Genomic DNA, 25,299 nt, shown 5'->3' with positions numbered 1-25,299 from the left:
CACACACACACACACACACACACACACACACACACACACACACACACTTTCTCTCATTTCTTTTCCTGCTAGGTTTGTAAGTTCTGAGAGGGTAGCTTGGTATCTTGCTGTCCTCACACTGCCCAACACTTGTTAAACAATGAGTGGACATTCATTGAGTACCTGCTGGTGGAACCTGTGTCTCTGTTCATGTTCTCACTCCACTTGTAGCACCCAGCACATCTGTCTTGATTTCAGTTAGCACTTAAGCACTCTCAGCACTTGGCAGGTAGGGGGAAGAGGCTCAGGCATTCAAGGTCAACCTTGGCAACAGAGAGAGTTCTAAGCCAGCTTTGGTCTGCTTCGGAAAGCAAAATCAAAACCAGAACAAATCAAACAAAGAAATAACAAAAGAGTTAGGCTAGAAGCTGGGGACCGCCACTGTGACTGGTCCCCAGAAGATCTCTGCCTACCCTGAGCCCTTCGACAATATTAGGAGCGTTTATCATTAAAGCATCTTGTGATCGGGACCCTGAATTTCCATCCAGTCTCTCCTCCATGATAATCTTGTGGTTTGGCCACTCCATAGTGCTAATTAACCCCCAATGTTCCATCTAATATAATATCATTATGAAATTGTCTATCTGCTTATTCATCCTTTTTCCTTCATTTTTTTTCCTTTCTTCTTTTATAAAGCCAAGGGTTGTATCGGATTAATCTTACCAGCCCGCCACCAACCCTGTGATCAATTATGCAGTACCACATTAATTTTTGTATGGCACCTTTGGAACTGAGGGTCACACCATCTGACCTGTACTTTCTTTCCCTCGGTGTATTTGAAAATGTCTCATAAGTCACTCAGCCACTGTGCTGCCTAACTTATATATCGCCATGCTTAGGGCATAGAGTGTCAGACAAACGTTACTCATATATGGATAAGATGATCATTTAAACAGATAGATTAAGCAAAGCAGGCTGCCGTCTCTCCTGTGGGTGGGTTTCATTCAATGCAGTTGGAGAGCTTCATAGAGAAAAAAGCCTGAGAAAACTCCTCCCGCCTGCCTGTTTAAACTGGGACATTCGTGTCCTTGGCTTTGGGTCTCATGTGTTTTGGCTTTTGGAGGGGAGCTTACCCCACCAGCTCTCCCCATTCTTAGGCCTTTAGACAGATTGCAGCTAGGTATTATCTCTTAGTACTTTACTTGTTGACGGTACATGTTGGAATTTGATAACCTCAATAACCATACAAGCTATGTCTTTATCATATATACACAATCTGTATTATGTATATCTATGCATGTGTATGTACAACAATACGAAACACAGGGAAATAGATACAGGTATGTGTACATGAATAAACCTGCATACCCATGTCTTCTGTTGGCTGTGTTTCTTTGTAGACTCCTGCCTAATGCCACCAGATTGTTGGCTTGGTCCTTCTCAAGAACGTTCCTTTCAGTGGGGCGATGTCAGGTCTCCACCAGCAACACTCAGTCCTGGTTCTTTCTTCACTATGTTTTTCTGTTTGGGGGAAATATTTCAACTAACCTGGGATTATAGGTGCTCACAGAGACTGAATGAAGCACCGGAAAGCCTGCATAAAACTCATCTAGGTCTTCTGCACATATGTTACAGTTTTATATCTTTGTCTTTTTGTGAGATTTCTAACAGTGGGAGCAGGAGCTGTCTCTGATTTTTTTTTTTTTGCCTGATTTTGGGATTCTTTTCCTCAAATTGGATTGACTGGTCCAGTTCTACTATGAGAGGAGGAGCCTAGTCTTATTATAACTTGATATGCCATGTTTCATTGATATCCATGGAAGGACTACCCTTCTCTGAATAGAAATGGAGGAGGAGTAAATGGGGGCGGGAACAGGGAAGATTGTGGAGGAGGAACTGGGAGGAGAGGAAGGGGAATTGCATTTGGAATATAAAATGTAACAATAATTAATTTTAAAAAGATATATGGGAAATAGATTCAGAGAATCCTGTATATGGAGCTGGCAGAACCCTTAGAGATCCTGAGCTTCATATTTCAAAGCCAGGGGGCAGACTCAGCCTCTGATGCGTTTATGCAGTGTCTTTCTCTTCTTCCTATTCACAGTTCTCCTCCTGTGAATGAGTAATCAAACTTAGATGAGGACCAGTCTCCTTTAGGAAGTCTTCCCAGACTCCTCAGCATTCCTCCAGAATTCTACACATATCTGATCCTCAGTGTTCATTTCTTTTATAATTTAAGACCAATAAAGAGTCAGGATGAACAGGTGGGTTTCCAGGTATCATTTAGGGGATGATAAGGTATCCATAAAATATGACAACTCAGAGAGAGTTATAGTTATCAAAACTCTTGGCCAATATTTGCTTCAGAGAAAAACTGAAACTCAAAGAAAAAGTGTTGGAATAATGTTCTTTTGGAATGTATACACTTTAGCCTTGTTCATTCAAATGCTGATTTCTCTCCCTGACTCTCTAGTTTCAATCCGGACAGTGCATTGTGATACTTATTCTAAGTATCACCTGTCTCAACTTTGTGTAAACATGCCAAAATAAAGCAACTAGCCACAATGTTGAACAAGGGAAAGAAAGCAAGAAGAGAGGGAGGAGCCAGAGGATAGGAAGGTGGGAGGCAGAGGAGGGAGAAGGGAGAGAGAGCTGGGAGAGCAGAGCTAGAGAGAGATCTTGGAAAGACGTGGAGAGATGGACTGGACCTAATATATCACTAAAAGCAAGTATAATGTGGGAAATCTAAATGTTAGGAAACTATGAGGGCTTGGAGGTCTAGGATGGAGTAACTATTGCCCAGCATTGTGTTCTAGATTAATTAAATAAATCATAGTCTCTGTGTGGTGATTTGGTTACACAGCTGTTTAGGATTAACAGCAGCTTTACCAGAAGATATATCAATAGTAAATATTAATCACCACTTACAACAAGAAAGAGTTACATTTGTTTAAGACACCTAACTAAAAGTTGTCCTGCTGTATTTGAAGTCAAGTTTGACTTTAAGAAGTGGACACATTCTTGCTTATTTACTCAGTAATATGTCTTAAGTGCTGACTCTGTGTCAGGTGTCCTACAACATACTGGGATGCAAACATCCAGCCTGGCTGTGCAGGGTGATGGCTGGTGACAGCCCTCCCTTATGTTATTCAGTGTTATGTTTGGTCTCTGAGTCAAAGGCTCTTCAGTCTCACTGGATGACTTCAGCACTAGCAAGAACATAGCCAGCTTCTGGGTCTCTTCCTCTCCCCAAGAGCAGGCAAGCTACTTCCTCAGAACAACCCCTTTGCCTGCCCTGAAGTCTCTGGCTGTGCCCACTGTGGAAAGAAAGCCAAGGCTGCTGCCAAGTTCATTAATAATTTTGGCTTTCTGGAGGAAGGAGCTGGATTGCTTTGCTCTTCAAATATCAAAACATCCAATTAACACAGCTAATTAGCATCACTAGCAGCAGTCAAAAGAATAGTAATTTAGATGCAGGATTTCAAAGGTTTCCTAGTTGTGGGCCAAGGCCACCCATCTCTCGCTAATGACAAGGGTTCCTCACTTAGGCAGTTCTACATCAGCCATCAATTAACCAGTGGGCAAAGACTGCTTCTCCCCTTGGTCATTTGTCTAATCAGAACAGGACAGAGAAGAAAAAAAAAAAAGGTTGGGGGAAGACAGAGAATGAGTAAGAGGGGGGATGGATGGATGGATGGATGGATGAAAAGAGAGAGGAAGAAGAGGAAGACAGAAGAATATGAGAGAGGAGAAGAGAATTAAGGTGTATGAGGGGACAAGGATCTAGAGAGAATTCATAAAAGAGAAACACAGGGAGAAGAAGCAGATAAAGACTACGTAAAATAGAACAACTCAGAGACACAAAAATAGAAAAGGTGGCATACAGATAAAAACAAAACAAAACAAACAAAAAAACCTCACATCAAATACATACCTAGAAAAAGAATAAAATTTCTTAAAACTCACAGAAAAGATGGGATGAAGTGAGACATCAGCTATCAGGGAGATGCTGTGGTGTTCTGATTTGTATTACTGAACTTGACTGTGGGAACATAAAGTCTGATGAAGCTTGTCTGCAGAAGACCAAAATCAGAACTTGCCCCTCGCCTCTTAAACTGAAACTTCCTCGGCCCTGATTTCTCTTTTCAGGTAATCAGCCAACATCCCTCATCTGTGCATGACTTCCTTTGAAACCAATGCTAAGGCATATGATGAACTGGATCTATTGTTTCCCTTCAGGATGACCAACGGCTCTCCCGAGTCTAGTTCAGAACTGACACTCATGCGCCTTTCCTGCTTCTGGCTTTGTGGTCACTTCTGCAAGGGCTCTGGCCTCTTCTTCCTGCTATCCAATCCATGTTTCATACTGTTGCCAAGACTGACTCCCTGGGATGCGTATCTGAAAGGCACCTTTTCCTGACTTAAACTTCTGTAATGATTCTGCCTTCTATGGATTGAGTCTGAGCACATCCGACATGGTGCTCAGAGCCTCCCTGGAGGCTCTGACTCCTTCTGCCTCCTCCAGACACAGCCCTGCTAGATGACATGGCATCTCTCTGTGTCCCAGCTGCCTTTGTTCTCCAGGTCCCTCCCACTCTTAGGTCCCCTGAAATACCTCCTGTATCTATATGGGGATGGGGTGGTAATAATGGGCTATGTAGTATATGCTATACATAAGAGCCTTAAACTCAAAATACAACCAACTAACCACTAAACCAGGCAAATTCCTCTGCGGAAAGGAGTCAGCCATGAGTCCTCAGTGGGAGCCTTCTCTATGGAGTTGAGCTCCACCCACAGAAATCCATCTTTATCTTGCCACATATCCTTGCTTCTGGTTCCCTGTTCAGAAGTGTTCATAGTCCATGTGACTCCTTCATTTGGGAGCCGTGCAGGAGTGTCCATGGTGTGTAAGTAGCTGTAAAGAACAGCAACATTTATAGAGACTAGGGCAATCCCATCATCCACCTGGTCTAGGCAAGATGTTCCTAATCAGCATTTTAATGAAGACTAATTGCAACAGATGATGCCTCCCACCAGGTAGGGTGATGGCCGCAGATGGGCACTATGTTAGTTACTTTTCTATTCTGTGGTAAAACACCATGAGCAAGGCAATTTAGGGAAGACAGGGTTTACTTGGGCTATGGTTCAAGAGAGATAAGAGTTTATCATAGCAGGGAATCATGGCAGCAGGAACAGCTAAGAGCTCACATCTTGAATAGCAAACAGGAAGCAGAGAGAGCAAACGGGAATGGCACATGGCTTTTCAAACCTCAGAGACTGCCTCCAATGATATCCTTTTTCCAGAAAAGCCAAATCTCCTAAACCTACCCAAACAGGACCAGCAACTGGGGACCAACTATTCACAAGACAGAGAATATGAGGGACAGCTCATCCAAACCACCATAGAGCCAGGACATACCTAACTCTCATGGGAGGTCATGTGACATTTACACTGTATGTATATTTAACTCTGGAGAGCCTGAGGCTGTAGTAGCCAGCGCCCACAGAGGACTCCACCAGCATGCACTGACCTCCATCCCATCCCCGACTTGAACATGATCAGGATGGGAGGCTAAGATGGACTGATAGTCTGCACAAGCTGTGATTCCTCCTTAGGAATGCCGCCCAGTCTTTGCCAGGTAAGATCAGGTCTCCCTGTTTCCTCATCAGACCTTCTAGCTTACAAAAATTAGAATTCGATTAAACTCCTGCTATTTTTCCGTGTGTGTGTGTGTGTGTGTGTGTGTGTGTGTGTGTGTGTGTGTGTGTGTAATACTGTGTATGTTACTGCAACAGTCTCATGCTACTGTCTATCTCAAGAACCTTCTCTTGGTTCATTATTGACTAGAAACTCAATATCAAAAGTGGCATTAAGGCATTCAAATCTATCATCTGGTATAAAACCGTCCTTTGCATAACCCTGTCATTCTAGAAAGGTGAGTTTCTTTTCTCCTTTCCTGCCCCTCTATGTAGTTCTGGCTACCCTGAAACTCGCTATATAGGCCAGCCTGGCTTCAGTCTATACAGGGGCCTCATGCAGTACTGGGATTAAATAATGTACCCTGGTGCCTAGCAAAGGCCAGTTTTAATGCTCCCAAACTTATTTTAGTGACTCACACTGAAAAATGTTCTCCCTATTCACCTCCAGAATTTATGTGCTTTTACCAGACTGGGAGCATAGAAGCTGCTTTGCTCTGTTTTCAACCTCAGTGTTTCAAAACTAGACACAATAGAGCCTCCATTATAACCTCCTTAGAGGTTAACCTGGGGTAAAGATATTACCACTTGTAATATCTCCTTCCAGGTCCAGAGTGGGTCTTTTGGGTGCTCTGATGTGGTTGAGTTTAGATTTTGAAACCAACCACCTGTAGACAAACTCGATACTACTGCGATAAGTAATGGGTCAACTTCGATGGACCATAATACGGGCTCAAATATCACTCTGGATGTTTCTGTAAAGGTGTTTTGGTATTATATTATTAACAGGTACATTGACTGGCTTTGAGTACTATAGGTTGTTTTCCATAGTGTGATGCAATCATTAAAGGCGTTGGTAGAAATAAAGACCTGAATAAAGAGGAAATTCTGCAGCCTGTGGCATTTGCTATGATTTTTTCCCTGGTCTCCAGAATGCCAGTTTATTTTACTGACCTCCAGAGTCACACAGGAATCTTTAAAATGAAACTCTCTCTTTTTATATTAATATATGTTATATTATTTATATCTATATATTATATATAAACACACACATATCCTATTCCTGTGAAGAACTGTAATGTAGCCATTTGGTGCTTTGCACCTTTTTCAGATTAATAGGTGTCCATAACCCTTTGCTTTCTAAACCACGAAATGGAATGTCTGCCCTTCCTTTACATGGTTACCACGACAGGTTATTGTGTTCCTGCACATGTCTGTTTGGAAAACCTTATTATCATGCCTTTCCTCTCTAGGAAGTTACCTGCAATTGCTCTGGCCCTCTTGTTCCTCTGACACTGCAGGGGTCTCAGAGCAGTCTAAGCCCATACTAGACCCCTTACTTCATCCTTTCAGTACCTAAACATACTGTATGGCCAGCGTAGGAGAGGTTGCAGGATCCAGTAGCAATGTCTAATTGAGAGGCAGAGCTTGAGGCTACTGTGAAGGCATCAGCTGTGACCCTGCAAAAGACCGGGTCCTCCATTTGAATGCATCCCATTGTCTTTTGTCCTGGCAAGGTAATAAAACATCCTCAGCCAGTATATTACAGATTCAAAGGTGACTTTCTGCTCTCTGCTACCATCTAAGCAGCCGAGAGGAGTGGTGAAGGTCAGGCATGAAGGAAATAGACCTGGAGAGGAAGGTGTCCACGTGACCCTGCAGGTCGGTACCGATGACAAGTGCTCAGTGGTCGCACAGGGGTGGACTCCAGGTAGTGCTAAGCCGGTGCCTCTCCATCTTTCAGAAAGAACGGGACTTTTTTCCCAGTCAAGGGAAAAGTGGAGAGATTCTTTGCTCCTGGATGTGGACTGCTCTAGGCTGAATGCTCAGTGTTTTTCTAGAGAAGCAAAGCCTTGATGCCCTTGGCCTAGGGCACTGCAAAGCCTTCCTCCTCAGTGTGGACATGGAAGTGCCAAGTTTCCATAGGCATACTCAGTGGGAGGCTCCGCTGGGAGGTCTTATTTAGTCCTCAAGCTCCCCTGGATCTTACAAGCACCGTGTTTCCTCTCTGGAGTCTGACCTAGAATGATCATTTAATTCTTGGAGTTTCTGCTCAAGGATTCCTCCTCTGTAAAGTGATCCCATCCTGCTGCCAAGTTATGTCCCTTCTTCCTCATGTACCCTTCTACTCAGGTGTCCTCCAAGGACACTCCCATCCATAGCCATATTTGTGTGTCGGCTTCTCCAGACGACTTCACAGTGGGAGACAAGGACCTTGCCTGACCACTTCCAGGTTCTTTGTGCTGACTTCAGAGGAAGGTGCAGAAACCTCTTACCAAGCAAGTGATGCCCATTATGAATAAGCAGTATCTGGTCCATCAGATTTCTGTGTGCTCTCCAGCTTCCTTCCTGCCTCCACCCACTTCTGTATGCTCTAACATCGAACCCACATTGCCTGGGCCACAGAAGACCCAGGACAACCTCATCAGGCCCTTAGGACCCATCACCGATTGCCCCTTGATCTTGTGACGTGTCTGTGAGTTAGAATGACCTTAGAAACACTATAGTTCAACTTCCTCCAAGAGACAGTCACATTCATTAGCAATCCCCAGTGTCCAGCACAGAGCTGTATACAGACGGGTAAATATCTGTTCGGCACTTTTCTCCTTTCCCTTTAAAGTGTTTACTTATAGGAAAGTGAAGGCCCAAAGAACTGTAGTTACTGAGTCATACCCTGACTGGCTGGCTTCTCCAACCTCCAGGACCATTGTGGGTTTTTCCTAGCTCCTTGTTTCCTGATACAATCCTAATGTGATGTTAGGTTTTTCATTACTTGTACCAAAGTTCTTTTAGCTCATTGATGGGTCCAACACAGGGATGAATTATTATTGCTTTAAAGACATGGAGGCAAAAGCCAGTGTGACATGGTAGCAAAACGGTGAGCTTGCCTAACTCTCCAGTGAACACGTTGATCAGCCTCCTGGACCACCAGCAAATGAGCACCACGATGCTAATCCCTCCAGGATGCAGTAAATATCCCATATTATCATGCACCATCATTGTGGGATCTGAGGGTCAATCACATTCAGTGATGCATTTGTTTTCACATGGTACTTCCAAGCTGGCCTGCAGTACCAGCCGCCATTTCTGAAGGCTATCTGCCTTGATGATGAGGCTGTCTGCCTCATCCAGGTGCCCTACCATGCCGGCACCAAGATGTTCACAATGACACTGCTCACTGCAAAATAGCCACTGACCATAAAATCTGACATTTGGAAGATTACAGTGCTTTGGATTAGTCATGCACATGTGAAATCATTGTTCCTCCTTGTCCCGTTCTGCCATCTATGACTTCTAGCAGAGTTCAGTAACTTCTACAGAGCCCAGGTTCTTCCCCTTAGTAAGTCTTTCTGGTGCAAAGCCATGGTTGAGTGAAAAGCTCACAGTTACTTAGGAAAAAACAAAGGGAGACAATGTTCTGGAAGCAGGGGTCTATCTAACCAGAGCTGGAGGTCTACTGACTCCCCAGGGACAGTGGGGGCTTCAGGTTGAGGAGCCGTGGGACCAGGCAGACCAAGTCCCTTGGGTACTTGGGGAGCACAGAAGACAGAGCAGTCATTGTGGGGTCATAAGTTCTGTCTTTGCCCTGCACAAGCTGTGTGGCCCCACCCCCTGCCAAGGGAGTGAGTACAATGAGCCAACACTTCCTTTCCTGAAAAAGTAGTGACTGCTTCAAATGGTTGCCTTGAGAGCAAAGCTGATGGAGCTCTTAGCACAGAGATTGGTTGTGCTGAGAAAACAGCTTCCTAGGCACCTTCCTTATGCCTCAAACACTGTTTTTTCCCACAATCCCACGGACAGCATCTTACGTGATTTTTACTAAAATGGTTCACCAAAGGCAAGGGAGCTTGGGAGGTTGTGGTCTGCCCTCAGGGCACTGAGTAGAATCAGAAAACAGTCAGTTTTGGTACGGGAAAAGTCAAGAAAAGAAGTGCCTTTGCTTTAAAGCTGACTGCCTGTGGCAGTGCAGGCAAGTTTCCATCCAGGACACCAGATGGCCTTTCAGCATCTCTCTGATCTGCTGGGAGCTCTATTATGGAATCACACAAAACTCTACACTATGGGAAGGGTTTATCAGAAGCCAGTATGGGTATGCAGTACTTATACCAATGCATTCTCATGAAGAGGTTTGTACCATAATCTCTATTCAGGAGTCTAGAACCCAGAGAGGTCAAAGCAAGATGATTAGAAATGAAACCAGACCCATGTCGTTTCACAGCTTGCATTCCTAACTACCTGGCCCTGTACCACTTGCTGACCCTGCCTTTCTCTGCATCTGGTTAAGATATATGACAGGCTTTGAGGACAGCTGAAAGGATGCTGTCTAGACACACTTGCATTATCCTGGTATCTAGCTGGACCTCAGACAGCTGTATGCTTAGACTCTATTTTAGGACTGTGCCCTTGGCTCTCATGAGGGGATACTATGAATGACAGCCATGTGATGCACAAGCTGCCATTTGCTGAAAGAATAGTCATGAAGCCATGGGCCAGAGACCACTCTCCAGGGGCTTCCAACATAAATCTCTTGGGACAGTGTCTGCTTAGGCATTTTGGTGCTGGGAACACTCCTTGTTGCTTTATGGCACTACACACAATTTTCCACAAATCATAAGTTAGCAAATACTTTCAAGTCACTGGTATGGAGACATATAGACCAGGGTGTGTCACGGGGCTTGAACTCATGACTCTGTCCTCACCATAAAACTTTCTTGTAAGGTAAACTATGAACAAAGACTCCCTGACTTTAGACATCCTCCAGCTGTCCTTTAGCTCAGCTCAGAGGCCCTTATCAGGTGATTCGACAAGAAGCCCCGTGTCTTTCTTTGGGGAGGCAGAGGAGAGACTAGAGTATGGAAGGAAGTTCCTTCAAGGGAAAGCTAAGGTCTTCGCTTTCCTGGTATTTGAATGGTATCTGAATTTGATTCCAAATTGTACCAAGAAAGAATCAAAGAAAGAGTTAGAGATAGGCATGGAGGGGATTTTGAAAAGAGAAAAGTAACAGCAAAAGGCCTACTTTAGATGGGGCTGGAAGTGACGAGTGAACATCCCCCCGGAGCTGGAGTTGGCGCCTCACTCAGACACATTACTCCTTTGGCCTCTCAGCCAGGTGCAGAGTCAGAGAACTAAGCAGCTTTCTCAAAGTCATCTCAATGGAGATCCCTGGGTTTAAATGTGATATGAGCACCAAACCACTAACTACAAGATAAGGAGTAAAAGAGCACAAAAGGGAAAGAATTGAAGCTGTGGGAAGCAGTGAAGGGGTTTGAGTAGTGATGAAGACAAGGTGAGAGAGAGAGAGAGAAGCACAGAGAGCCACAGGTACTTGTGTGTCTAAGAGAGTCAAATGGGTGAAAAGACAGAAAAAAAGAGGAGTGAAGAAGAGAGTGAAGGAGAAAGAGGGATGACTGGTGAGATGAAGATAGATGCTCATGTTTGCTGAGACCCAGGAGAAGCCAGGAAATGCACCCCTCCCTCTCCCAGATTCCCCAGAATAGGTGAAAGCAAGGGGTGGGGTTGAGCAGGGCCCAGGCCTCAGCCTGGACAAAGAAAGACTATTTTCAGTTTTCTGCTGGTGAAGAACTGGGTCTCTCTGGCAGCCATACACCCTGGAAGCAGGAGGGGGCGCCTCAACCTCAGGCAACTGCAAGGTGGCTGCCACTAGAGTCTCCAGGTGTTTGTGTGAGGCAGGAGGCTGCAGAGGAAAGGAGCCAAGCCTGAAAAGCCAGACCCCCACTGGTTCTATTCGTCAGCAGCCCCATGGCTAGCCCATTTCCTTTTGGCAACAGAACTGGGTGGACGTGAGTGAGTTTCACACTGAAATTCCTTGGGTCCTTCCTGGCTTCCTGCATGCCACCTAGAACCACCCCTGGGCCTGTCCCTGTCTCTGTCTCTTTAAGACTGGCTTTCTGTTCTAAAGGGTGACTTGCCTCCCTCTTCTCCCTCTACCAAAACCCTCCTCTCATGAATGCAGAATGGAAGAGTTTCAGTCCCACCTCTCACAACCTCACGGGATAGATACAGCAGGGAGAATGGAGAACTGAGGCACAAAGATGTAGTGAGACCAAATGGGAAATATTGGCTACTCTGAGCTCTGACCTCAGCCAAGCTTCATCACTGGCTTAATTCTGACACTGATCACTTCTCCCTTGTGAAATAATTTTATTTTATTTTATTTTAAATGACATTCATTAGAACAGATATGGAAGTCTAATTCCAAAGAAATATCTAAGTTCTCCAAACTGCTATTTCAAGAATAGCAGTTTGAAGAATTCAAGAAACATACAGTCCAAGCACATTGCCTCTATTCTGATGGCTCAGAAATGTATAACTTGGTTTCACCTAATTCAGTGCTTGGTTAGTAGAGTAAGAGTAGTGGTACAATTCACTGAGCGCCTACTATGTTCATGGCAATCGAACAGGCACTGGGGCATATTTACCAATGTTTGCATCTCCTCAAAACATCCCTGTGAGGTAAGTGTCAGCACGAACATCGTGGCAGATGAGCAGAGGGCGGATCAGTACAATCAAGTCACTCGCTCAGAGTCATACGACTGGCAAAAGCAGAACCAAGATTGGCACCCAGGTCGGCCTGGCTATAAAGGCCAGGCTCTTCCTTGCCCTGTTATTAAACATGCCATCTGTGACATACCATTCTGCTATAGGCCGCTTGATTTTATGACTGATCTCTTCAAGACAGTGTCTTTGGGGGTGGTCAGAGGACCAGAGTAGGAGAAAGAAGCCCTGTTAACCCAAGGCAAATCAGTGTAGACGGAGAGCTCTGCCCCTGAGCCTCCTCAGAGTTCTCCCCTTCTCCCTCCCAGCCAGGACTCCTGCCTTTAGAGACACATCAACAAGCCAATCATGGCCATAGCCCCAGCTAAAGGCTCTTGTCTCAGACAGAGCTGGCAGCTGCCTCCTCTTATTGGCAGCACATTTATCATCTTGAGGGAAATATTGACGGAAAGAAAGACTAGCCAGGGGACGTGCCTCAGCTGGGAGTGCAGCCGGGAGTGAGATATGATGCTAAGTCTCAGGTTGTTCTGTGGACAGTGGCTGGTGCTCCAGGAGTCTGACAAGTTCCTCTAAGAATGACTGTGTCCAGCACCTAGGGGATGTTCCACAAATGTGAGTTGGGTCCAAAGTCAACTCTTTGAATGATGTCTGGTGGATGAGGCTCTTTGTCCAAACCATTTTATAGTTAGGATCCCAGGAACGAAGCAGTTTTTTTTTTTTAAATCATATCCATAGCATTTCAGTGGCTGATGACAGATTAATAAAGAATATTCTTTGTGAATTTCACATCAGAACATTGTACCATAGCTGAAAATGTCACTAGGCAATGTCCTCAAACCTGAGCCAGATGGTATAATCTGAGAAACTCCAAGTTATTTCCTAAAGAATAAAGGATAACCTATGGACTTGCTTACAGAGACTTTCTCCCAGAGGAAAAAAAATGTCCTTTTAAAAATGGAAGGGAAAAAGAGCTGGTGGGGTGCCGTGGAACCGTGATGCATTTGCATAGCTCAGCTGACCTGGTGATCTGTTCTCCCACCCCTCCCAGGGCAGGTATTTCCCCTGCCACACTGCTGAGATCATCAGTCCTACACCAGCTGGTACTCACAACTCTCTCCAATCTTATCGCCTCACGGTTCCCATCTTGCACTGAAGGCCTTCACGTGACTGAGGAAAGAAGCTCTCTCAAGGCTCTAGCTGTTGTCTAGGTTTTCTGCTTTCTGTCTACAGAGACTTCTGCACCCTTCACCTTCTACTCTATGCCTACAGGATGGTACTTCCTTTCTGCATCTATTCTGACCTCTGGTGTCCCCAAGGCTGAGTCAAATACTCTTTCTGTGTGCCCCACACTCCCCTCTGTCACCTCCCTGTACTGAAGTCACTTTCTGACCATCTCTACTGTACTAGCACATTTCTAGGCTGCGGCCATGACTGCTTCTGTACCCTCAGACACCAGCAGGAGTTTGGCACATGGGAGATGCAGAGTACGGCCACTGGTTCTAGACCCCTCTTGTCATCACCCCTCAGGTACAGATTCAGAATGCAGCTGCCTCACACTGGGCCTTGTTTTGAACTCTAGAGACACACAGAACATACGTATTACTCAGCTCTGTGGTTACTCTCCATAGATGCGACTGAAGAAAATATATAGCTCCTAAAGGTTCCTGTTCCAAGGAAAACTCCCCAATTTGGAAGGAGTGGCTAATAAGTCTGGTGGGTTTTGTTTGTTTGTTGTTTTTGGTTTTCCCAACTGTCCCAATCTTAGGACTGAAAGCTCCTCATACCCTCTCCGATGAACCCCTCTGCAGTTTTTTTTTTCTTTTTAATTTCTTTTTTTTTTTTTCTCCACCATGGTCCTTCAGGCCCCATATACCATTTAATTGGTGTCTGACTTCAACTAAAGGCCAGAAATGAAAACAGCTCCAGGGGCTGATGGGCTGATGACAGTAGCAAGGCATGGAAGGGCCAGCACTTGCCTCCCCAGAGCAGCGTACAGTTTCTGTCCACAAGCCAGAGTGGCATCAGTTTTGGCAGCAGGGTAGTGTATAGTGGTGGGGCTGACAGGTCCATTTGTTGGTCAACAATGAACTTAACAGTGTCAATTAAGGTGCCTAAGCCTTCTCCCACATCTCTACATGTTTTCCTGAGTTGCCTTTTCTCTTTGTCTAAGGGCAAAATTTATTTGGCAACCATTGTTCTACATTGTCTAAGTAGAACCTCAACAGTTCCTAGGGCTCCTCAATTACAGTGACCTTTAAAGCAGTTATGGTGGTCACCATATGGACACTTTGGTGGTCCCTGCTGTCTCTTGGGCTGGTCAAAGCTAAGCTCAAAACGGCAACTGGCTGGGTTAAAGCCTCACCTTTGAGAGCCCTCTCCAAATTTGTGCAACAAGGAAGTGGAAAAGCAAGTGCAAGTGAGCGTGAAGGCAGACGAACAGGTTCAGGTGACTTAGGAATGAGCCAGGAGGCCTCTTGCCTGCCAGCTCACAGCTGCAATCCTGAAACAATAAAGGCTCTTTATCATCAGCGTGGTTTCCATGGAGCCTTGCAGCATCGCTAGTGAAGGCTGACAGTTATCACTATAAAGTAACTTTACAACTTCGTAATTTGTAGCTCTCTGCTGACAGTAATATTAACAGCATTTCGAATTATGGCTATAAACTTGACAACAGCAGATAAAACCTTAGAAACCTCATTTTTGGGGATGAGAAGGAGGCTTGGAGAACAAGGGTAATGGCATTTTGGTTTTCCAGCCGAACAGTGGGCGTTCAGGAGTCAGGACATATGTTGACATGAATGTGGGAGTCAATTGGTCCAGGGCAGGGTGGCTAAGGGCAAGGCAGAAGCTAGTAGTGGTCAGCAGAGCTGGGTCTCAGTCATCGGGAATGACAGACAGGCTAGTGTCAGGGTCCTACAGGAAGGGGATTCTGGAGGTAGAAGAGCAATAAGAACTGTGTGGGTCCCAACCTCTTTGGAGTTCGGAAGAAAAGTTCCTATCCTCCAGGAAGCTGTGGGAGTCTGATAGGGAGGAAGGCAAGACGGCTTGCCGGGTGGCACTTTGAGCTAGAGCCGTCAGGATTTAAACCCCAGCTCTAACACAGGGTACATGGGCAGCCCTGGAATGTAAGAGAAAAACTGGGAACAGTTTTGCAACCTTGAGTTCACCTTCATATGAGAGCACCACTGAAGAGGCGCAGTGGCCCCCAACTGGGGGGATGTCCAGATCAATGGGGTTTAGGAAGGAAGCCCAGCTGAAAGACTCCCCCTCTCCCAGCAGCTCTCTAGCATCCAGCACCAGAAAGGGGCTCAGGAGGGATCATCCATACCATCCCCGAGGCACCAGAGGCCCATCCTGTTCATTTCTAGCTCTCCGTCCTGCTCAACCCCAGAACTGTAGACAGTGGTCACCATAATCAGCCTATCCGAGGCAGGTGCAGAGGATAGGGAGGGTTTTCTTTGAAGAGGTTTGATATTTTGCATCAGACCAGACACAGTAATTGCTCAACTGAGACTGTTTTGTGACTAGAATTAATTGAAACTTCTTAATTTCCTAAGAATGACTGGGTGCTCTCTGGGCCTGCCTGAGCTCTCATATCTATGAGTCTGTTATCTACATTAATCTATCTATAAAGCCAGTAGAAACAAGCAATAAAGTTGTTGCAGAATTGTTAGTGCTGCAGAGTCAATGCGCTGGTGCTTTCTTTCATGGGTCTTTCTCCCGTGGTTATTGACCACAGCTTGTTTCTGGCTCAGCCCCAGCGACCCTGGAATGCTTGGATAGAGCATCCTCTCCCTGGCATCTGGGCTCTCTCCGGTACTTTCCTTCTACCAGGAAGGTACCCCTTTCTTTTCTAGCCTGCATCCATTTACCCTGGAGGGCTGAGCCCTGGTTTCTCTTCTTCTAGGGAGTTTTTCCCTCTTCCCTCCCTGCTGCCTGTTTTCCCCTCCTCAGGTTAGCAAAGCGTTCCTGTGTCAGGACATTTATTCTCTGTGAAGTAGCTGTATCTGTCCCTTGTTCTCTCTCCTTGAAACCGTCTTCTTGGAATATGGGCACTGTGCCTTCCTTATTCTTCTGTCTCTTTCTGGTATCTAACTAGTCTTGTTGGACAGATGAGTAAATAAGAGAGTTTGATGAACATTTCAAAGGACCTACTGCAAGGGATGCAGTGAGGTCTGAACTGGGATCAGTTTGCTGACAGAATCTTGGTATCTTCTCCTGGCTAGCTGTCCCATTCTCCGGTGCCAGCATTATATGATTTCAGAATGGCTTCAGCCACAGGAAGCATGTCTGCTCAGGACCCAGGTGCTCAGCTCCCAGGATTTTTCCCATCCATTATGTTAAAGAGCTGTTTCCTCTCAGGTTGTGACCAGACCATAAACAAAGGCCAGAGAAGTGTTGGGTAACTTTATGATTCTGGTTTATCCTCTCTCTTTCTTTAAGTTGTTTGAACATAGCATATTTCTTAGTGGTCAGACCAATAAAATGTAAATAAGATTTAGTGACTAGTGGCCCCAAAGTATCAAGAATCTGTCATTTCACGACAACAACAATGCAACAGACGACAGGAAGGAAAGGTGAGAATGATAACTAATATCACTAAGCATGTGGCATGTTGATTCACCTGCTCATGACAACATCACCTTTCCCATGTGACCGTTACAACCCTGGGAAGTAACTCACTGCTGTCCTCACGTCCAAGCATTCCAGGGTGGCTGGGGCTGAGCCCAAAACAAGCTGTGATCAATAATCATGGGAGAAAGACCCATGAAAGAAGAACTGATGTCTAGAGAGGTTATATAGCTGGCTTAGCTGCCTCAGAATATAAACAGAATCACAGCTGGAACTTTCCTACCAGACCTGTATTCTTGCTACAACATGGACAGGCCAGAGTACCAAAGACCACTAGCCATGGTGGAGACCTTTGAATATGTATATAATTATTTCTCTTTATCATAACTGGATAACTTATAACATCATACCATTATGTCTCCCAGTTACAGATTAAGAAACTGAGGCCCAGTGAGGTTATGCAGCCTGCTCAAAGTGGCCCACCTACTATGTGGCTCAGGCAAGCAAGCTTCAAACCCACTTGTGTGGGAATGGAAAGTCTGTTCTTTGCACAGCACTTATGTCTTTGTGGGTATTTCTGAGTACCACAGCAGGGCAGAAAAAAAAAAGTCATAAAGATAAAGTCACCTTCCAGAGCTTAGAGGACTTGCTGAAGGGCACTGTCTAGGATGAGGCCTGGGCTGTCGTCAGAATCAGGTCTCCTGATTCCCAGTCTAGAGGACGCTTCCTCCCAGACCATATTGCCATTCCCATCAGACCATGTAATTTCTTTTTCTGATTGGGACACAGAGCCAGCAGCCGACAAAGATCACAATCTGTCTGCCTGCTCTCCCTCTGTTATGAGCTGAGTCTTTAAAAAAAAAAGTCCATCAAGGAGGAAGCAGGTTAAATCACCCTTGAATGTACTGAATTGGCTTGCGCTTCCCAGGTGCAGGTCCAGGCTCCTCCTCTCCCCTAACTGACAGGCAGGGTGACTCCAGGTGCTGAGAAGTGGTGCAGGGCCTCTCCAGTCGCCAGGGAGCCCTCCCAGTATCAAGCTCCTGTGTGCACTAACGCGGTTCCCGCCTTCAAATACCCTGCAGCTGCCACCTAGGATTGGCTTGAAGCAATCTCATGTGGATTGTCCTGACAACCTCCTGCTGTACGTCCCTGCCTGCCTCAGCGCAGCCAGGGTGACTTCCCACTGTTTACAAAACAGCTGTTGTTCTTCATCACCCACTCTTCAAGTTCAAATTCCTTTGGCCTGCAAATTTAGATTTCTGTCCTATATCTGAAGCCCTTTGCCCAAGTCAGACCACTTATACTCTTGCTATAGATGCATGCTTTTCCTCCTTGCCTCTCTGTGCAGTGTTCTTCTTTAAGGGGTGCACTCCAAGCCCGTTGGACTAAATCCTGCCCAATATTAATCTCAGTCGAGAGGGGCCTTCTAGGAGAAAGTCTTAAGGGACTCAAGGCAGTTTTGAATTCTGCCTTATTCCCAGTAAAGACATTTTCAGTTACTGCTACAGTGTATCTAGAATTTGACCTGGCTCTTCGCTGGCACTCTTTGCACTCTGTCTCCCTTCCCCTCCCTTCTGTCTTTCACACTTACTCACTGACACACTCATGTGCATTCTCACACTCGCTTGCATATACACTTATATACATTTATGTGCATCCATACTCACACGCACACACACACACCACTTCCATTATTAGCAGTAGTAGTGGGAGAATTGGGTTTTGAAGGAGATTCTTGAAGGCTATCTTGGAATTTGTTTTGTAGCCCAGGCTAGCCTCAAATTCATGATCCTCCTACCTCTGTATCTGACATGCTGGGATCACAGGTGTGTGCTAGCAAGCTGACTTACATATATATATTTCTTTTAAATGTTACCGTCTCTTAACCTTCTGGAATCCCTCTGTCACTGAGCTTATCATGGGTATTTTAATTATCTCTTCTCTCTTCTGTCTCCACAGTAGAATGAAAGCCCCAGGGTGCTCTCTTTCCCAGTACTTTTCCCCAGGCGCTGGGTACGATTCCCGGCATATAATATATGTTTATTTTTGGTGAAGGAGAATTGGGCGTTAAGGGACAGAAACTGTGAGCTGAGGACGGGTATTTTAGTAAACATAAAGTTTCTATTGGCAAACCATGCCAGAAGTTCAGAAAAGCGTGGGAGAACCCATAAAAGTGGACAGACACCAAGAGACAAGGACAAACCAACATCCTCCAGAGAGACCCGTGTCTAACTGCGAAATGAGTTTAGAATTTCTTTAGTCTGTAAGATCAAACATCTTCTAAACAATTTCTATCACCTCCTTTGCCACAATACTGTAGAGAGCAAAGTAGGTGTGCTGTGGGATTGACCTTCACACATGATAAGAAGTTGGAGGATCACACCACCAAATGCTGGCAAGGAGAGGGTGGCAAGGGACAGTGTGGCGTTTAAGAGATGGCCAGACTTTGGGAAGCCATGGCTCCTCTTCCTCATAGCAGGGGCTATTTTGTTGGCCATTTTAAGATGATCATCTCGGTCTTGCTGACTGTAGGGAAACCACTCAGTTTTTATCATGGTGTTTCCAAGGCACTAGGGGTTCTGAAACACCCTGACTTACTCCTTATTACCCTCCCCCTTTCGAGGCTACCACCCTGGGCTCTTAAATTTCTATAAAATAACTGGGGCTCACTAAAGCTTCAGTAGGCTGGGTCCAGGTCATTCCACTAGCATAAAAGATTTCCCCACATGGCTTATCGTAAGAACTCCACGAATACTCACCAAGAGTTACAAAAGGCTAGTGTGATCACTTTAACTTGGGGAAGGGTAGTTTGTACACATAGTGAATGGGCCTCCCATATCCATGAATCTAAAGATTCAACTAATCACATATAGAAGACAGTTTTAAAGATGGAGTCTGTACTGACCATGTACAATTTTCTTGTCATCATTCCCCAAACCATACAATATAAGAATCGCAAATAGTGCACTGGATATTGTTATCTAGAGATGATTTAAAATATACTAAAATATACGTTGAGGCCAGGCTTAGTATCCCACACCATTAATCTCAGCCCTTGGATGGCAGAGGTAGGTAAGTCTCTGTTAATTTGAGGATAGCCTGGTCTATATAGTGAGTTCAGGACAGCCAGGACTCCATAGAGAGACATTGTTTCCAAGACACAACAAAACAAACAAACAGACAACAAAACCATACCTTGAAGTAAACAGGAAGATGTATGTGGGATACATTCAAATACTACACTAGATGTAGGGACAAGAATATCAGAGGATCTCAGGAACCATAGGGGTCTGGAACCGTCTCAGCACACCAAGGAACACATATCCAGAATTTACCCTATCCTTTTTCTTTTTTAAATGTTCTCAAGTATAATTCTTTCTCTGAAAAAAAAAATCTACAAGTTTAGAAAAGAGAAATGAGTCAATTTAAAACTCAAAGATAAATATTAAAGGTTCTATTAGAACCTGTCACAGACCCAATAAAGCGAGTTTCGAATAAGCTAAAATTAATGAATACATTGTCTTAAAAAAAAAGAAAGAAAGAAAAATCAAGAAAAGTATAAAGTAATTGTCAGTTTTTACCATGGTGAACTTAAGAGAAATTTTTGGGAAACCAGGAGAAAAAACAATTTGTTGGTTGCTGAAGGCAGGGGTGGGTAGGGCAGGAAAGGTGGAGGGTCAGATGAAGAGAGAAAAGGGGGTGGAAAGAAGAAAAAGAAAAGTAAAGGAGGGGAGAAAGGGTAGTGAGTAGGAAGGGAGACGCAGGTGATTGGTGAGGAGTGACAGGTGAGAGGCGGGCGGAAGGGGTGGGAAGAAAGACAAAGAAAAGTAGTGAGTAGAGCAAAGAGAAAGTGAGAGAGTAGGAGTGAGGGGGGGCAGAGGGTTGAAGAGAAAGACAAGAATGATGGAAGCAGTGGGAAGGCCATGGGCCTGGGGTTCTAAAGAAGACTTGTGGCTTGGAAGCAGCAGCTGAGTTGTCTATGTCCATATGAAGGGTGTGGGAAGATCAGAGATAACGCAGACAATCCAGAAACACCTCCAATAGAACCTGCCACACCCCTCTTCACCCCAGAGCCTAGCACTTTCCTTAGCTGGGACCGAACTCCTAACCTGTTTAGAAAATCCTTCCAAGTGAGATGCCTCAGCTAGATGAAGGCTAGTCTAGGAATAGTGGGGACCTGGCAAGGATACAGGCTTCTTCAGTGTAGGGCACAGCAGCTGTAGTACCCCCAATGATGTAGCTGTAGAAAGAAACCTCTAGGGTATAGCAGTATGATGTGTGATCCAGGAGTCCACCAAGGAAGCGTCGACCGGTTCCTGCTTTCACAGCATCTCGGTTGAAGGATGTACTAGTCTGTGAAAGATAAAGTTGGAAAGAGAGAGAATCAGAACTGGATGGCTCACACCAACTTTTAGATGTTGATCAAATCTTATGCCTCCAGTTCTCAGTTTCCTCATCTGACAACTGGGATCTTCTTCACTGCCTCAGTTATTGTGCAGATTGGTTGGTCAAAAAATGTGACTGAATGAAAGTATCCAGATGAGTTTGTGAGGCACAGCTACTTGTAGGAATCTGAGTGGAGTTAGAGAAGAAGTGAAAGGTAGATAGGGGGCAAGAAGAAACTATATTGTGATCATAATCAGAATTAAACATCCAGCTCGGTGATATTGTTCCCAAGGTAGTATCATGTTTTAATGTCAAAAGGACCCATTGAAGTAGGGGTTGAGAGGTGAAGGAAACTATGAAAAGTCATAGAATCTCCAGTGTAAAGGCCTTGAAATCTATGCGGTAAAAATATACCTCTCCCATTTTAGAGCCAGTTCTTGAGACTCAGGAAAGAGACAGGAATGAGATTGGGGCAGATGACCCTGATGGCAGCCCAGAGAATCCCAAGCAAGCTGGGATACAGAAATATCACCTGGACCAGAAACATGGCCCAGATGATGTCTTGTCTTAGATCCAGGAACCATCACTCCTGTGAGCACTTCCAACATCTATAGGATACCTTCCAGTGACCTAGAGGTGTCAGCTTGCTCTGAAATCATTACAGAGCAAAAATTATACAAGCTCCTACACAAACAAATGGCTGCTTTTGTCCCATAGCTAGAAATGGGAAGACATCTGTTTGATTCTGCCTTCTAAATTCTAGATGACTTGACAGTAGATTCCCAACTTTTCTGGTCCATAGGTTTCTCTTGGTAATAAGACCTGATAGGCTAGGATCAGATGGAAGGAGAGGAGGACCTCCCCTATCAGAGGACTTGGGGAGGGGCATGGGAAGAGAAGAGGGAGAAAGGGAGGGATTGGGAGGGGATGAGGGAGGGGGCTACAACAGGGATACAAAGTGAATAAACTGTAATAAATTAAAAATTTTTTAAAATAACATGAAAAAAGAGTGTGCTAAATAACTCCCAATTTTCTTGGTCTTCCATCTAAAGACTGTAACTCAAAGTGTATCTTACCACACAGAGAAATTCATCATCCTCACTAATTTCCAGCCTGAGGCAATGAGCAGGTGAGTTTTCAGCTCATCAGCTTCAAAAATTGCTATGACCTCTGTGGGCCTCTTCCCAACTGGCCATATGGCAGTAACAAGGTTCCGAGGTTTAGTATCAAAACAAAGGAAAAATGAGTAAAAACATCCCCATGTCCCAATAGTGAATGCTGATGTCCCTTCTCATCTTCTTCCCTGCTCTTTTCTGACACTGATTTGTGCTACAAAATTTCTAACTGTCCCCACCTAGCCCATCCCACCCACCTTGCATGTCTCTGGAAGTTGTTGAGGTCTTTTGTGCCTGCAAGGGACTTTTCAAATTTATAGCTACATATGTCTGCTCAGGAAGCTGTGGTACGGGCAGGGTAAAAAGAAATATACTCGCCAATTACTGACAAAGAAATTGAGGCCAAAAAAAGTCATGGAAGATGAGAATGGTGAGCAGACACATTGTTCTGCTGGAAGAACTGGGGCTAGGCATGAAGCAGGAAGACCAGGCGATGAGTTTCCTTGCCTTGTAAATGTTGGAGTCTGACTCATTAAACAGACACTAGGGGACCAGACAGACCAACCACCACCCTGTCAAGCCAAATGAAAATGAAGCCGAAGGAGGAGAGGAAGGTGTGACAGAAAGATGCACTGAGGTGCCCAGGGCTGGGCCTGGCTATAGGAGAACTTTTGACTTACATAGGAGAAGTCCTCGGCATTCTGGCAAAGGAGCTTTGGAAAAATGGACTGCCTTTGGAACCGTTCCTCATCCTCAAAAATATTGCCATACATGAAGCCGTTCATCATGGTGGAGTGGGCGTGGATGTCAATATAGAACTCCAGGCTGATTTTCTGTTGGAAGAAAGGATGACAAATGAGAAGGCTGGGACTGCAGAACCGCCTACAAGGAAGCCACGCTGTGCACACTTTTAAACTGGCCTTTTTTTTTTTTTTTTTGTCAATAGACTTGGCAGCTGTTTGCAATGTGATTGTCAATTTCTGTTCGTTTTTAACTAAAGTGTCCTTAATGTTGGGAAGGGCTCCTGGTATCATCTCTCTTTTAGAAGTCTCCAAGAAATGAGGGTTTTGTAGTATTTTCAACTAAGTTACTTACATACAACGTGATTAGACGTGATGAGAGGTTATTATGTGATTAATAAAACATACCTTCCATGAAATCATTGCATTTACATTGGGCATTCATGCTTTTTTTTTTCTTTTTCCCTGGGGAGCTAGAAATGTGCTTCTACTTTGAACCTCAGTATTTAAAAAAAAAAAGAAAAGAAAAGAAAACTTTTGAGGTTATAATTACATCATTTCTCCATTCCCTTTCCTACCTCAAAACTCCCACATACCTCTTCCTGCTCTCTTTCAAAGACATGATCTTTTTCTCATTAATTGTTATTACATGCATATATGTATATGTATATGCATTAGTGTGCTGTTCCCCAGGGAAGACAATTTTTCCTACTCTGAAAGTTCCTTGGTTTCCTGTGTAGGATTCCTTGGTTTCATTGTGTAGGATTGAAGCCTTGGTTTTGCCCCATTCACTACAGCATGCCTGTTGTCCTTGTTCAGCTCACATTTAGGCAGTCATGTTGTTGAAACTTTCGGGTATCGCTTGTGACATTACTAGGAGACCTCTGGCTCCTAAAATCATTTCTGCCTCCTCTTCTGCAATGATCCCTGAGCCTTAGGTGCTGGAATGTTTTGTTGAAATATCCAGGGGGACTCCATAACGCTGCATTTTCATTGGTTGTGATTTTCCATAATGGTCTCCATTTGCTGTAAAGAGAACTTTCCTTGGTGAGGGCACGGTAAGGACTGCATTCTTTTGTGGATTCAGGGCAAATATTTAGAGTTTATTTTGGAAGTGATGGCTATATTGACTTCACTAGCCCTTGATAGTTTGGTAGGGGGTATTTTTAATCTGAAAAATATGTATTTTGATTCTAATCTCAAAGTTATACTGGGAAACAAACAGTAGTAATATTGCCATCATTTCATGCATATCTAAGGCATGCTAGGCACCATTCTAGAAGTTTTACTCATGAAATCTTAATTAGCTCCTTCATTTAACCTTTTTTTCGTGATGTCTCATCTTTTCCCCAATAACAAAAGAACTGTTCATGGCAGGGGAGGATTTGTAATCTGTAAATGACATTGCTGAGACTGTCTCTGCTTGCCTAGTTAGGACACTTCCTAGCTTGACAGGATATTATTTATTAAGTTCCCTGAAAGTGAGGAGTTGTCTATATGGTCTTAATGCCTAAAGTACAAGATGCTCAGTATTGTCAGCAGAATGATAGTTAAAAAAAAAAAAAAGACAACAGGAGATGACACCAGGTGTACAACAGATTGGCAGAAACAAGAGGGCATTTTTTTTTTAGGACATTAGATCTTCAGTGTCTCTCAAATACAATGATCCTCTCTTGTTCTACACATCAAATATATATACATGAAAATCTCTATATATGAAATCTCTATATATGAAAATCTCTCTCTTTCACACACACACACACACACACACACACACACACACACACACACACACCAATCCTCCTGTGATTAACAAAAACTTAATTGTTGAAAAGATTTGCCTGTTGAAAAGAGAATAATTGGGACTGATGCCCAGGATTCTTGACTCCTGACAAAATTGACTTAACATCAGTGACCAATACTAGCCAAGCCTGGTCACCTAACCATCTTCCTACTGGTTTGTCATCCTGGAACAGAAGAATTGTCTACTTATGGGAGGATTCACCCTCCTTGGGACACTTTCAAATGAAGTTACTGACAAATAAAATCCATGTTGCTTCTACAATGTGGGCTTGATGACTGTCTTTTCATTTGCCTCAGAGTTGGAGTGAGGAATTATGTCTTGCTGAGCTCCTGGTTCTCTGGGTAGCATATACTGTCTTCTGAGAGCAACAAGATGCAGCTCTCTGTGTGATATTAAACTCATCATTTTTGGCTTTGGAGGAGGAATACACACTGATCAAACAGGAGCCCATAAAAGTCATCTTTGCAATTTTATTTTCTTCAATTGTCTG

The 25,299-nt window shown here is 44.4% G+C and overlaps 1 protein-coding gene across 2 annotated transcripts in view; it reads right to left on the bottom strand.

The window, feature by feature from the left end:
• The window catches only part of Agbl4 (AGBL carboxypeptidase 4), a 1,202,140-nt gene that overhangs the window by 25,749 nt on the left and 1,151,092 nt on the right, over positions 1-25,299 (bottom strand). For both annotated transcript variants that reach the window (XM_055628940.1, XM_055628941.1), the window contains exons 10-11: positions 22,946-23,098; positions 20,955-21,117 (exon numbers count right to left, since the gene is read on the bottom strand). In XM_055628940.1, coding sequence (XP_055484915.1) covers positions 20,955-21,117; positions 22,946-23,098 — 316 coding nt within the window. The remainder of the gene's footprint in view (positions 1-20,954; positions 21,118-22,945; positions 23,099-25,299) is intronic.

Source organism: Psammomys obesus, unplaced genomic scaffold (genome assembly GCF_907164565.1).
Source record: "Psammomys obesus unplaced genomic scaffold, mPsaObe1.curated_primary_1811, whole genome shotgun sequence".
Lineage (NCBI taxonomy): Eukaryota > Metazoa > Chordata > Mammalia > Rodentia > Muridae > Psammomys > Psammomys obesus.
The sequence above is the reverse complement of the archived record's forward strand: the minus strand, read 5'-3'. Positions and strand labels throughout refer to the sequence as shown.